This window comes from Puntigrus tetrazona, chromosome 12 (assembly GCF_018831695.1).
Source record: "Puntigrus tetrazona isolate hp1 chromosome 12, ASM1883169v1, whole genome shotgun sequence".
NCBI lineage: Eukaryota > Metazoa > Chordata > Actinopteri > Cypriniformes > Cyprinidae > Puntigrus > Puntigrus tetrazona.
The window spans coordinates 15,871,005-15,885,655 of NC_056710.1; the positions used below are offsets into that span (position 1 = coordinate 15,871,005).

Sequence of the window (14,651 nt, forward strand, 5' to 3'; positions counted from 1 at the left end):
AAATCTATTTTTTATATTAAGCAAACCAGTTTACCTATGTAATACCTTTAATAATTTAACAATTTCTACATTTTCAGAGATTGTTTAAATAATAATAATAATAATTTAATAATATCATTATTATTAATAATCGTATTGTTGTTGTTGTAGCGAAAACAAGTGTTTTCTAAGTGGCTTTTATTTTGAAGTACAGAACTTCCGGTAGGCAGGGTTGCTGTTTTCTTCTACACAGCTCAGACTTCACTGTTTCTGTTATGGACTGACAGATACGAGGCCTGTGAAACTAACATCTTCTCGATCTTAGTAACACCACCCCTGTCTGGACAGATAGTGGCGGGGATGCGGCATCGACATGGGAAATCTTTTCGGGAAAAAGAAAGCGACTCGGGTGACCGAGCAAGACAGAGCTGTGCTGGTGTGTGTGACAGCTGCTAACTGGCTAATCATTCTAATGAGTGAAGTTATTGTGTGTGTGTGTGTGTGTGTGTGTGTGTGTGTGTGTGTGTGTGTGTGTGTGTGTGTGTGTGTGTGTAATGTCTCACAATGGTGGGTTTTACTGTAGTAGCATGTTGATGCTGACTGACGAATCGACTCCGAAAGTGATAGTGCAGTTTTGTAGCTATAGAACCATTAATGTGCATTTTGTCTTTTTTTATTATTTAATTGTTCTATATCATTGTGTGTGAGCAGCAACTGAAGCAGCAGAGAGATAAACTGAAGCAGTATCAGAAGAAGATCACACTTCAGATGGAGAAAGAACGACAGCTTGCCAAACAGTTATTAAAAGATGGAAAGAAAGAGTGAGTGTGAACCTGTCTGCCCTCTTTTTTTTCCAGTTGAACTAAAGAAGGTCTAGTTTCCAAAACAAGGAGAATCTCTTTCATAATATTTTGTTTGCTCAGGAAAGCACTCCTACTCCTCAAGAAGAAGCGCTACCAGGATCAGTTACTGGACAAAACTGAAAATCAGATAAGCAACCTGGAGCGAATGGTAAATAAAACTGATTTTTGAGAATACTGTATATTATATGTTTTGCACCGTATTTATTTATTAGCTTCAATTAATCACGAATATCACACCCGGGAACATTTTTTTGTTTTGCAGGTACAAGATATTGAATTTGCACAAATAGAGATGAAAGTCATCGAAGGACTGAAAGTTGGAAACGATTGCCTGAAGAAAATGCATGAGGTACGTAATGGGTATTATGTTCTTGTTTGTGCTTAGTGCTCATCTACTGGTGAACTGAACATGCACACAATTCCATCTTTATGTTTTTTTCATCTAACCAGGTGCTGTCCATAGAGGAGGTGGAGAAGATCATGGATGAAACGCATGACGCCATTGAGTATCAGAAGGTAAACTTTTCGTGTTCAGTAGAAGTTATGACTCTTTATGGCAACGCTTATAGATCTTATAGAATGTACTTCTTTGTTGTATGTTTCTCATTACGAATTATAGCATAAAAAATTGAGTGAAACCTGAGTTGCTACTGAGTCGTATAAATAGCAGAAAATCCTGCTATTTTAAATATAATTATAGTTTCTTTCACTTAGTGTAAATAGCATATCACTAAACAATGCTGCAGTTTTCACTTGGTGTAAATAACATCTATAGCTATTTGCACTTGATATAAATACCCACCTATCGTGATTTACACACAGCCGCTGCCATTTAACTTATTTATTTTTTGGTAACGTTTTACTTTTTACATACAAATTATGTGCAACACAATAATCTTTCCCTGCTCTCTATATGACCGCCTGGCAGGAAACGTTTTCCACTGACGCCTGCTGAATTTAAGACCACGCACTAGTATGCTTGTCTTTATCGTTTTTGAGTAAAGAGTAGTTTGTGATTCAGAATTCAACATTTATCGTTGTGTCTAATTGTTTTAAAAAAATTAATTTACAGCCATAAAAGCTGTAATAATCCTTTTAATCTACACCGCACGCTCTAGAAGAACTGAGATGCATCTGGAGCTCTCTCAAAGACATGCTGTGAGATGCAAGAGAGTGTGCTTCTGGCCCTTTCAGTCTAGTGTGTCCTTTTTTTTTTTCTTTCTCAATCCTGGTTGTCGGTGTGTGTGTGCAGCAAATTGATGAGATGCTGGCGGGATCTCTGACCCAGGAGGATGAGGAGGCTGTGCTAGCAGAGCTGGAGGCCATCACTCAGGTGTGTACATGAACCCCCCCGACAACCCTTGTTGCTGATGTTGCGTCGGCTGCTGTGATTTCATTTCACTCCCGTATGCACGTGTGTTCAGGGAGAAGCTGACCTTGAACTTCCTGAGGTGCCTGAAGAAGAGCTACCAGAGGTTCCAGAGCAAGAGCCAGGTCTGTGTTTTCCGCCTTTTCTATTTCTGTAATAAATGCACACTATGCAAATTCTAAGCAACCATTTATGTGATGTTTCAGTGCGGGAGAAGGTAAAAAAGAAGCCAGAGCGAGAGATGTTGGCAGTGTAAATACAAATCTGTCATACCTCCATGTCTGCTCTCGAGCCGTTCCACTGGAGACCCCAAGGGCTCATCCCAAACAAAACTCTGGGGACTGGCAGACAGTCCTCCCCCTCGTACACGTTGAAGACCTACAACCATGCCATTTTTTTTAAATTGTATATACACTGCATATTGTATACCATTTAGTTTAGGTGAATATTCTGAAATACTCTTAACAGTGCCTGGTCTTTCTAATCACCCTACAGTTTTGTCTGATCTATCATATATCAAAGGCGGATCATGTCAATGCCTGTACATTTCTAATGCATGCATGCATCACTTTTATTATATTGGTCTCTGTTTAAAATCATTCCCAAACAGTAGTGTTTTAAATACACCATGTTTTGTCATATACGACACAAAACTGAATCATTTAATCATTATGACAAATTATGAAGTCCAGTATAAACTTGTACAAACTTTTCAGTGTGCTGAGAGATGTCATTAAAAACTTTAACTATGACAAGCCTGGTTTAAGTAGTCAAAACTGATTATAAATAGATAAATAGGCATAATTGAGGGAAAGTTTACAAAACCACTAGTGTACACTTACTGAGAGGAAAAAGTCACTATGCACTATGCTGCATATAAACTGTTTTTGTTTTTATGAAGCATACATGACATACAAGGACCTGACGTATATGAGCAAAACTAATGATATTGGAACACAAAATATAGTTTTTCTGTCATACTTTAGTTTGGAACTAATGCACTGATTAACTGGAACTTGAGGTCTTATCCATTTTTTACACGTTAGTCCTCTGATAACTGTACTGTCAATTCACTGTTAAGTGAAAACATTAGTTTATTATATTTTATAGTTATGCAACAATAAATAAATCATTTTTCATCACTGTTGTGCTTGCAAGAAAAGGACTTCGTGTAGTGGCCACTAGGCAGCAGTGTCATGCAAGCTGGGTTAGTTCTTTGCTTTACTGCAGGTAGTTATCATGCATTTCATCAATTGGAGATTTATCAAATCCTTAATAAAAACCATTTTAAAGTTTAGGGTAATATCACATTAAATGTGTTTTTTTGCATTAAATAAATGAAAAGTAACTTGCTACAAAAACAATATTTCAATAAATCCTGTTTTTTTTTTCTGTTTTTCAAAGAATCCTGAAAAATGTTATGCATCACAGTTCTAAAACTGACAATAATAATAATAATAATAAAAACAAAACAAATCATCCTATTAAAATGATTTCAGAAGGACTATTTGACACTGAAAAAAAATGTTGCTTAAAATTCAATTCATTTTAATACTATTTTATCTTATTTTAGATTGTAATAATATTTCCTTAAACAATTTTTTGCCCCCAAACATTTGAAAAATATCTTTTAAATGTAGGGTTATATCTTTTTATTGTTAGAGATGTGAGATTTACTGCTAAATGCATGTACCCCAGGTAACTGATTACAGAGTATTTCACTAGCGTGCAGATGTTTTTGAGCGAACCCATGCGAGACCGTTTCTTGTCCATTGTCTGGAACACGTCAGTTTGGGCTATATGGGGCTGCTCTTATCTTGCCTGACACAAAGCACTATGGGAGTGGGCTACTGCCCCATGAGTCTGAATGGCTCCACCGGAATGTGCAGCAATGTGAAGCAGTTTCATATTATTACATTGTTACCATGAACAAGGGAGGTGTAAAGAATGTATGTACTGAGCTTCTGAAAAACAGTAAGATATCCTACATAATATGAGGTAGGACACCTACAAACAGCTTTAAACCCTTATTAAGTCCATATTCAAAATCTCTAATGTCATCACATTTGAATTAAATTACAATTTCCTTCCCTTATCCCACATTAAAAGTGAGTTTTACGTCGTTTCCATATCAAAAGCTTCTCTTAATCACATCCAGCTGTTCTAAAGAGACGCTGGTTTAGGCGTCTGTATTGATCTCTGTTTTGCTTTGTTGCTTTTTATTTACCCTTTACGTTTGGTCTTGATAGATTCAGTAGATAAGACCTCCACTGTGATGTGAAATCAATCGATGTGGCCTCTAGACGGAAGCATCTCTAATGTTATACGAATTTGCCAGGAGCCTCCATGAGCTGTATATGTGCAGCTGGCTGAAAAAGAAACAAAGAAAGGAAATTGTCCATTGTATCAGATTGGATTTCTTGACCTTTGCAATCAAGGAGCACGCAAACCATTAAATGCAGTTTGCTCTCTCCGTTGACCTTTAAAACAGGGAAACACCAGAGCAGGGCTGCTCGGTCCAGATCTTCAGGATCTACCTTCCTGAAGAGATCAGCTCTAGTTGTGATCAACACAGTCTAAATAATCAAGGTCTCGGGTTCATTTGAAAATAGCATGCAGGAGTTTAAACAGCATTTTAAATGCTTTTCCATCAGAATAGCTTTAAAAGGTGTTGTACCACCACCACAGAGGGTTGACTATGTTTACATGCATAACATTTTCTGATTAGGGTCCAGTTAATACCGTGATCCTACATGTGTAATTTGCGAATAAACTAGTAGTGCGCATTATTTTGGGCTATACATGCTTGCTCTTGATTATTACGCAGCATTTTGGTTGTTTGTGACGGTAGCTTAATCAACTAAGCGATCAACACTCTTGCTGAAAAGTTTGCATAGTGTTTCTTTAACGTGTAATTCTTTTATACGTGAAGTATGTAAAATAATACGACCACATGTCGATGAATAAATATTCTTGTACACTCGCAATATTCACCGGCCGATCGGTTTAGTGGTCGGTCGGTGTGGGTTTTTCCAATGGAGTCGTACGTCGTCTGCCCTCAATCCCGTGTGTAGTCGTAGTTCTCTGTTATATGATAGTACAGTGAGAGAGTGTGCAGCAGGGGAGCTGTGTGTTGGTGGTGTGGGCAGAAGCTGATGAGAGATAGGCTACATAAAGGATTCCCTGCCTACATCACAGTCAGGCACAGACCCACGCATGAATTGCGCAGTGCCCACTGCTGTACTCATCTCATCTGATCCTCCTCCGGTCCTCGGGTGTACCAGGAGTGATGCAGCCATGATGATGCTGCGAAGAAAACCATAAAGCAGCGTTTCTGAAAACAACAAAAGACATCATCTATCATTTTATTTAGAGGGTTTTTTTATACAAAAAAAATCAAACGTCTGTAATAAGTCATTTATTAAATAAACGTCTTTTCTTACAAATTTTTGTTTTTAACATCCTCTACTTTCAGTCATTTTTTGTGTATGGCGCTTTCGCAATACTTATTATTCCACAGATAAATATAAAATTGATACATATTTTCGATTTTTTATTTAGTCTGAAGGAGACTTATTTGTGAAAGGACTGAATGTACTACCTCGTGTGGTTTGTGAGTGAGGGTTAATTTACCTTCAGATTGAAAAAAAAAAAAATCATTCAGTTCATCAAGTGAGTCATTTACACTAATTAATAAGATAAGTGTGTGAATAAAAAATAAGAATAAAATGACTCATGGCTATACAGTTTAAATGCCTACTGGGGGTTATTTTCTAGCCTAATGTCCTCTTGATGAAAAAAGACGAAGAAAAAGATTTTTAAAAAAGACATTTTTTCCCCCATTGAACCGATTAATGAATGATTCAATGACTCGATCGTTGTCGCCACCTACTGGCGAAAGATGAAAACTGATTAAATTGAATCGGATCTTTTAAGTCAACTCGTACGGGGATTCAAAGATTCCGTTCATTGAAAAGAACGAAACTAGCGCCAGTAATGAGCGGCTTTAAGACCGCAAACCTCAAGGAACACACTGTTCCTGACGTCCCACAACACAGCTTAGCGTCGCGCCAAACTTGAACCGCTGATCATTACAGCAGTACACGCTGCAAGCACGCGACACAACGCTGTAGTAAATGACCTCAGGTCCGCTGTCCGCGCGCTCACGAAAACGCTCCTGTTATAACCGCGGAAGCTCTTCCGTCGCGTCGCGCCGCTCGCAGAAGGTGAAAGAGGAGAGGTGGAGTCCGTTTGAATATCGAGCGCAGCTCCAGTGACGAGGATAAACGCGTACGGTGGATTCCCGCCACTCCGGCGGCTGCGCGTGGGCATCAGTGAGAGAGTTCCATATAAAAGCTCCCGCATCCTCCTCTGCCTCTGACACTCTCTGTTTGAATGATACGGTGTCTTCTCCTTCTCCTTCTCCTCCTGTGTTTTCTCGGAAACATTTCCCCGCAGTAGAAATTGAAATTCTCGTCTATGGTTCTGACTCAAGCTTCCAAAATGTCCCGGACCGATGAGGTGCACCGTATAACGGAGAATGTCTATAAGGTGAGTTCCACTATTATTTTAGCCTATAGGCAGCCTTTTACAGTCTTATATTTTCTCCGCATATATATATATATATATATATATATATATATATATATATATATATATATATATATATATATATATATATATATATATATACATACATGTGTGTGTGTAAAATTGAAAGGTTTTCTTTTTAAAAGTTGCTTGCTGATGAATAACTTGCTTAAAGGGACAGTTCACCCAGAAATGAACATTCTGCCATTATTTACTCTTCCCTCATGCTGTTACAAACGTGTCAGTTTCTTTTCTGGGACACAAGCTGAATCGTAGGCAGTACATGACAGACTGACAGCCTGTTTCACCAATCGCTTCTATCGCATTTTTAAAGTAGCCTAAATAAATGAATGGGGACTCGTTATGCGACTCGTTTTGATTTTACGGTGGACTATCTCTTTAACTAATGCAAACCTGGCTACTATAATTAAAAGCAGAAATAGCTGGTTTCAGTGTAGAACCAGTTTAGCCAAATACTTGAATCTGTCTTGTAGCTCACTGGGACACGTGAGTATCGGGCGCCTAGTCTGATTTCATCACTTAATAAAAACATTTCAATAGTTCACATCTGTACCTTTCCTCTAGTTCTTCAGTTTTGTAGTAGGAGAAGTTCATTTTTGGAATCTGTTAAAAGCTTAGTGAACTGTTTGCTCTGGTTTCGAATGTGTTAGTGTAAGTGTTTTTGTAACCGTGGATTTGTTATGGTCTAAATGAGTTCTCGGTTGGTGATGTGGTATGAAACCGATTGTGTAAAACAGATGGAGCATATTCGAGTCCCATCAGGAAAGAGTGACTAATGCACTTCCACGGATCCCCACAGCACACGCATACGAACGTTCAATTACTTCTTTTCTCTGCCAGAATTTCCCTCGTGGAGCTCACGTCTGTTGTAGCGCACCTCTTTGAAACCACCTGACTCACCAAACTAAACCTCGGTGGCCACTGAGACTGACCCAGTGAAGCGTGTTAGTTCAATCCCGCAGACATCTGTTAAGGGACTTTAATGTTTAGGCTGTTAATTCCAACCCATGGAGCTAATATCCTTGGCTAGAGAATGAAGGGACACTATTATTACTTGGACAGGGGCGCCGTTTTTCTGAGCTTTTAAGTTTTCTTTGGGGTCAGAGGAAAACAGGGCAGGGAACAGTGTGTTTTTGACCTTAATGCTATTTAAAAAGGGGACAATTTTCTTGATTTGAAATCTCCTTTTACTTTCCTTTTTTACAGTAAAAAACAAGGTAATAGAAATTGTATCTATTATCATTATATCAATATTAAAGCAATATTTTATATGATATAAAAATATATATTTCAGCACCCAAACAAAGCCAAAACCTAGACATTTTGGCAATATAGAAATACTTCCAAGAAAAATGGCTCTTATGGTCACCCTATATATATATATATAAGTGGCTCTAGTATGATATGTATGGTATGGTATATAATTGCAGGTTTTAGAGAAAGAAAAAAAACATGTGATGAGTCAAACATATGCTTGTGTGTTAATAAGGAAATAGAAACCACATTTCACATTTGACAGGAGTGCATACAGTATGTAAACTAACAGGAATGTTGCTCTAACTTGGAAAGGCTCATGTGAGGTTGAAGTCAAAACGAGGTCATGATAATATCTGAAGAAGGAAGTTAGTTGCCTTGCACTGTAAGTCTTTCTTTGAATGTGGAGATACATTTTTCATGAGCTTAGAAAAGTTGTGTAACCGGGCAAAAGAAAAGCTTTAGTTTAATAACTGGGCGTTTCTTGACCGCATAATCCTCCTTCAGGATTATTTTGCATGCATTAGTATTATCTTCTTGTTGAAGGCAGAAGTTTTAGAGTATTTACAGTGAAATCGTTTCCAATATTGTGACCTTTTATTAAAAAAAAACGACTTTTTCCTGCTGGATTGTACTTGATTGATTGTTTTAGGATTAACTAAAGACATTAAGCTTATGCATTTTCAATGTTCTCTCATAGATGGGATGATTGTAAGTAGGATGAAGCCATAGAATTGACTACTTCAAAACCTATATTAAGACACTTTAGAAAGTAATCAGCGGTAGTCAGCTCAAAAAAAAAAAAAAAAAAAAAAGAATTTAAACCTCCGTCAGGAAACATTTTTTCAATGTCCTGTAGTGTTGGAACTCAAGTCTTGACCAATGTTACCTCTAGCTTTGAGCAATGAGATCTTTTTGTCCGTTCAGACTCTCAAGTGGGAGGATATTCATTTCTCATTGGGTCTCTTGGCTTCTTTAGGTTCTGTGATTTGTATAATTATGGGTATTGTGAGGCCACAGTGGGGTTCTCTATTATAAGAAATAAAGAGACAGCGGATGCAGCAGAGCGATAAACTGCACTCACAGATAGAAGAATGAAGTAGTGGGAGATTTGACAGCATCGAGCATCATCTTTCACATCAACTGGAGGGTCGTGACCCAGAAATACTGGCTTGTTCTGTCACAGACAGCAGGACATAAAATCATAAAATACAATGTAAGGTTATCATTGAAGGGATGCAGTGATATTTTAATTCACTTTGACCGTGCGTATGTCATTTTGTGCACTGAATATGGATTAGCTACAACAGGTCAGCAATATTCAGCACTGTGGAAAGTTTACCATAACCAACATTTTTGTCTGGGTAAAATACAGAGAAGTGGCTTCAACGTCACTGCAGATAGTTCACTGTATTCTACTTGGACAGCACATGAAGTTAAATGACTCCATAAACCAAATTTTATTACCCTAATTTTTGGTTTCTGCAAAAAATATATATTTTCAAGTTTATCTGTTACTTTGTAAGAAGTCAGATTTGATAGATGTCATATTGCACTTAAACAAACCATTTGAACTAGTAGTATTATTTTTTGCATATTGCGGGGCCTATTGAATACATTTTTTTTTTGTGGTTACAATTTTGCTACTGCACTGCATTACTACTTGACTAGTAAAAACTAGGCCCATACGCAAATATAGTTAAGAAACAGGGTTTTATATTCATGTAAATGGCAGCTACACTGACTTTGGGGAGAAAAATCTACCAAAAAAAAAATTTCAGTGGGGATGCAGTACACTATTAAGAGTAGCGGAACTGTTTAATAAATAAATTCAAAAGGTGCAAAGCATGTGTAGAGCTTGAATGACAGGCATGCCATTTTTGTGGAAATCTGCCATTCTTTCAATGGAATTTTCTGAGTTTAGCAACTCGATCTGTCTTCAATTCTTTGTCCAACTTCATGTGTGATTTTGGGAGTGTGTCGATATGTATGTTTGTGTGTACGCCTGGCAGCTGCTTAGTAATCCCACGGGACCCTGGGAGCTCAAATCCACCCGTCTGCACTTACGAGTGACTCAGCCTGCATCTGCCAGTGTGTGTGGGCAGTGTCTCACGGGCCAATGGAGTATGTGTGTCAGTACGTGCATGTGCCTCTGTCTCCGTGTGCGTGTGTGTGTGCGTGTGTGTGGGTAGTGTCTCGCAGACTGAACGGTCTGGTTGTGAGAATGTGCCTCTGCCGGAGCGTAGGGGTTATGAGTGAGTTCAGCTTTGTGTGTGCCCACGGTGAGTAGGACAGTCAGGCCTTGAAGATATTGTCATCTGTTGAAGGCAGTTTCATTCGTACCACGCCGCACTGCCCACACCTTGACCACACGTCCGCGCTTGAACTGGACTCTTACTGGACTGCACTTCTGTTAATGTAGATATGAGGCTAAATTACAAAAGGATTACTTTTGTCCCCTTTCTCCTCCCAACAGATTGTGATGAGGGTCAAAAAACTATATTTTATTTGCTAAAATTTTTACCGTCAACAATCACCTTTAGGTCACATTTAAAGGTGACAAAATTTTGTTGCCACCCACATTTGTTTGAAGGATCTTCACCTTGTCCTAAAATCAACATTATCTACGTGTGTTTGTTTTGTGTACAGGTGTGTGTTCTCAATACAATGAAGTGGATTTTAAGGGCGGGACAGTAGGCTTGCTTAGTAGGCTTGCTATAAGTTTTGGGTGAGGTCAATTAGCTTTTCTTTCTTAAAGTGTGTTTTGATTGCTCGATTCATACGCATAGCAATTAGAAAAGCACAGTATGCTTCCCCTTGCGTCCCGGTTTTGGCATTATATAACAAGACCTAGTTTCAACTTTTCCTCTTTATCTTAGTCCAAGTCATCTGGAGAGCCTTAAAAGAATATAGATGTCATTAAAAAAATGTCCTAAATAATTGTTTTTGTTTGTTTTTTGTACTGTAAGCTGTCAGATAGAAGACAGATGGTAGCTTAACAGCATGTTGGACGAAAGCTGTCGCACTGTGTGTTTGCGTCTGTGTTTTTGACTGTCTGTGTACTTCTAAAGGGAACGGGATTCTTAGTTGAGACAAGTAGATCATAACAGCACCATAAAGGGCAAAGCTTACAACTTTATGCAGAAAGCTGGTACTTACAGATGGCCGCATTATGAGTGTGCCACCTTCCTTCATTATGCCATGTTTTATTTATTAATTTATGTCCCGCTTTCTGGACTCTCGCTAAAAAGCGCAGTGACCTCTGTTCTCGCTTTTTTACATTGAAAGTACATTTTCAGATTGTATTGGCTCTGAATCCAGCCAGTTCTAACCAGTAATAGCTGCTGCTAACAAATTGGACAATGTTTAACAGGTTAACAGATCTTGATATTCAAACTACTCAAGATATATGTTTATATAAATTCAGCAGTTTTTTGCACTTCTTATTTCATCACAATAACATCATTTATAAAATAAGACGTGAGTCATCCTGTGCTCCTGGATTGATTGTCCTTCTCTTCAGTGCTCATTTGCAGCAGCCTTACATGCAGACCTGCCATTAAGCGATTACTAGCATCTGTTTTATGGCAAATTAAATGGTTAAGTCCAGTAATTCTACGTCTAGGCTTAAGTATCATTCACACCAAGAATGCTAACTAGAACGTCAGTAGCCAACAAAAAATATCCAGCTGATGAACCAATCAAAAGCCTTCTTGCATTGCCTGAGAATTTAAAGCATGAGACGAAGAAATTGCCTCCTTATAATGAAAAGAACATTGTCTTAGGCTGGTGTGGATACTAATATAGTTATCATTTTTGGAGTTAAAGGGCTTTTAGTTAGTAATGTGACATTGTATTTTTGTTGGTGTTGTGTTGTGGTTGAAGCTAAGGGTTAGTAGTAACCAGATTAAAGAGTTTTATGTGTGCACCCAGATGGAGAGAGACTGCACTGCTGTCTGTGTGATTTGTAGGTGAGAGGCAGGCCAGCTGTTTGAATGTCAGTGATGATGAAAGAGTGAAAGAGTAGAAGAGGAGGGAAAGATTTTATTTTGCCAGCAGCACACCAGATTATTGTGTCCTCACAGGCACAAAATGTTTTTGTACTTTCACATAAAATTCACACAGATACACTCCTAAAGCACTAAACAGAGACGTGTGTGCTCTAATGAATTCTTTTAGAATTATATAGACTTTAATGGCCTCTAAAGTCTGAGTGATTATAAAGGAATTCGTTAAAACGATGGCCTAAATAACGTTTTGTACTTCTCACAGCAGCTTGATGTTAAAATCCACTCCAGGTTTATTATTGATAGAAAATATCTAATGGTAGAAAATGTTAAAATGCCTTGGTCCTCAGACGTGTCTTCAGTGAATATCTTTAGATATTTATGTACAGGGCTATGATATCTTTGTCTCAAACCCAAAGGTGATCTGCTTATGTGACAATACTTTGGGTCCGTCCCACCTCATTTCATTCTAATGTGAGCTAATGTGGTCTTTTGGCAGCCATGATGGATATAATGTGATTGAAGAGCGGTCTGTTTCTGTCATGCCTGTTATGAATAGACACTGGCAGGGCAAACATAGGGCCTACTACTGTCATGCCTGCCAGGCTGAGTGGTTTGAGTGGGTACCAGTGTAAGAACGGAGGATGGAATTGGCAAGGAATGAGAGAAACCCATTACAATGTCCCCGATGAACAAACATGTATGGTTACAGTGATGAGATTCTATATTTGTCTCGATCATCCCACGAATTACAAATTCACCTTGCAAATGATGTGGTAACAGTCTAGCAGAGTGAATCTCACATAAATCTTCAAGAGATGTCTGGGAATATTCATCTCATATTTCAGGCACAAATCAAAAAGAAAAATTTGAGATATATTTTGCTTACAATTTAAGGCTTGGCTTCAAATTCGTTAAAAAGTGTGGAAAAAACCCCCCTGAAATTATATACCACACTACATGTATAAATAATAATTCATTATCAATATATTACCAATTATATTAATAAATAAATAAATCAAAGTAATTTGTATATACAATACGTATTCTGCATGTTATGGTACTTTGTTGAAATTAATTCATTTATGCTTTTTAAATTATTACAAATAGGATGGTTACTTCATTACTACCTATATTACAGTCTTATTTTTAGAATTATTAGAGCATATTACAGTCATTTTTATAGCAATCATTTTTTTTTATAAGACTTGTTTTTTTTTCCATTATAGTAATAAGAATTTAACTGAATTGAATTTCACAATTGAAACAAATCATAATGGACCTAAGAAAAGGCATGCAAAATATATTTTATTATTTACTTTTCATTTTGGTGTCTTTTACAGTTAGAGAGGGCAAGAGGAGGAATACAGTAGAATGAAAGACTTGATTGAAGGTGAGAGGAAGACAACGGTTTGGCGCATTTGTGTGTTTGATTCAGGAATGCTGGAATCTTTGCTGTGACATTTCATTCGAGATCTCACGGGAGGCTACACCAGCAGTGAGACGAAACTGTGCAGGAATACATACACACACACACACACACACACACACCCATTATATACATTCATTATACACAGACACATGCATCTCAGCCGCATTCATCTTTGTCTCCTTTCACTGAAACCGAAATCGTGATTCACTCATTTCTCATCTGCGTTTCTGTGAATGGATTAAGATGTTGGGACGGAGGGGGACACAGTGTTCCTTCAGTCAAAGGTAACAAGCTCTAGCTGCAAAGACTTCCCCTCCTGCTGCAATCAGATGGTTCGATCCAAACGTGAAGGGAATAGAAATGCGCTGTAGCAGAGAGTAATGCGGGGGGAATTCCGACACAACCATATATGGGCAAGGAAGTCATTCTCTCTCCATCTCACCTCTCCAAGCTCACTCTGAAGTGGGATGCACACAGTGCTGATGTTCACGGTGAACTCGCGCAGGCACACATACACCCACGCATGCACACAGACAGGCTCATCTGAAATGGAAATTGGTAAGATGAGCGCCAGGGAGGCTTGTAGGAGTGAGACAGCTGTAACTAAATGACTTGCAGCATCCGCAGTGGACACGCAAAGATCTCTGTCCATGTGGGAAGGTGGAGGCAGACTCTGCAGAAAGCCCAGATTGCAGATCAGAGTCTAATAGTTGATGTTTTCAGTGTCGTACTGTGATAAAATGATGGTAAAACTGATCTTGAATCAGTGGTTTATTAAAGCTTGGAGTTTTTTTATGAAGGAAGTGGTTAAATAGTTTCAAGTTAGAAGTAATCTGACATGTGTGAAATGATTAAAAAATGTACATTAATGAACAAGAAAAAAAATGTTAGGTGGGACTTGGTTCCGTCAATCTATTGTTTTGTTGGTGCAGGCAATCAGCTGAATCCGAGTTTGCAAAATTGTCCATTTTAAGAAAGAGGCAGGGTTTAAATGGGTGAAATTATTGGAGAGGTCAGGCATATGTCACCAGTCTTTTCTCCAGAAGATCAAGTCATAACATTATTATAAATAATTACATGGAATATGCATACGCATGTATGAATTGTTCACAAATCATTCATGCATTTTGGAAATG

General features: G+C 38.1%; 2 protein-coding genes across 15 annotated transcripts in view; both read left to right on the forward strand.

Annotated features, from left to right (window-relative positions):
* Positions 1 to 152: 152 nt before the first annotated feature.
* On the forward strand, positions 153 to 2,966 carry chmp6b (charged multivesicular body protein 6b). The gene is made up of 8 exons (XM_043253286.1): positions 153 to 415; positions 691 to 800; positions 903 to 990; positions 1,105 to 1,191; positions 1,293 to 1,358; positions 2,095 to 2,175; positions 2,267 to 2,336; positions 2,418 to 2,966. Exons 1-8 carry the CDS (start codon positions 353 to 355, stop codon positions 2,465 to 2,467), a joined length of 615 nt encoding a protein of 204 aa, XP_043109221.1. The 5' UTR covers positions 153 to 352; the 3' UTR covers positions 2,468 to 2,966.
* A 3,262-nt stretch (positions 2,967 to 6,228) lies between these two features.
* The window catches only part of baiap2b (BAR/IMD domain containing adaptor protein 2b), a 48,018-nt gene continuing 39,595 nt past the window's right edge, over positions 6,229 to 14,651 (forward strand). For 3 of the 14 annotated variants that reach the window (XM_043253130.1, XM_043253128.1, XM_043253120.1), the window contains exon 1: positions 6,230 to 6,762. In XM_043253130.1, coding sequence (XP_043109065.1) covers positions 6,691 to 6,762 — 72 coding nt within the window. In that variant the 5' untranslated portion in view covers positions 6,230 to 6,690. Of the gene's footprint in view, positions 6,763 to 13,426; positions 13,477 to 14,651 lie in introns of all 14 variants that reach the window. The other 11 variants (XM_043253118.1, XM_043253125.1, XR_006252168.1 and 8 more) reach the window with 9 other exon arrangements.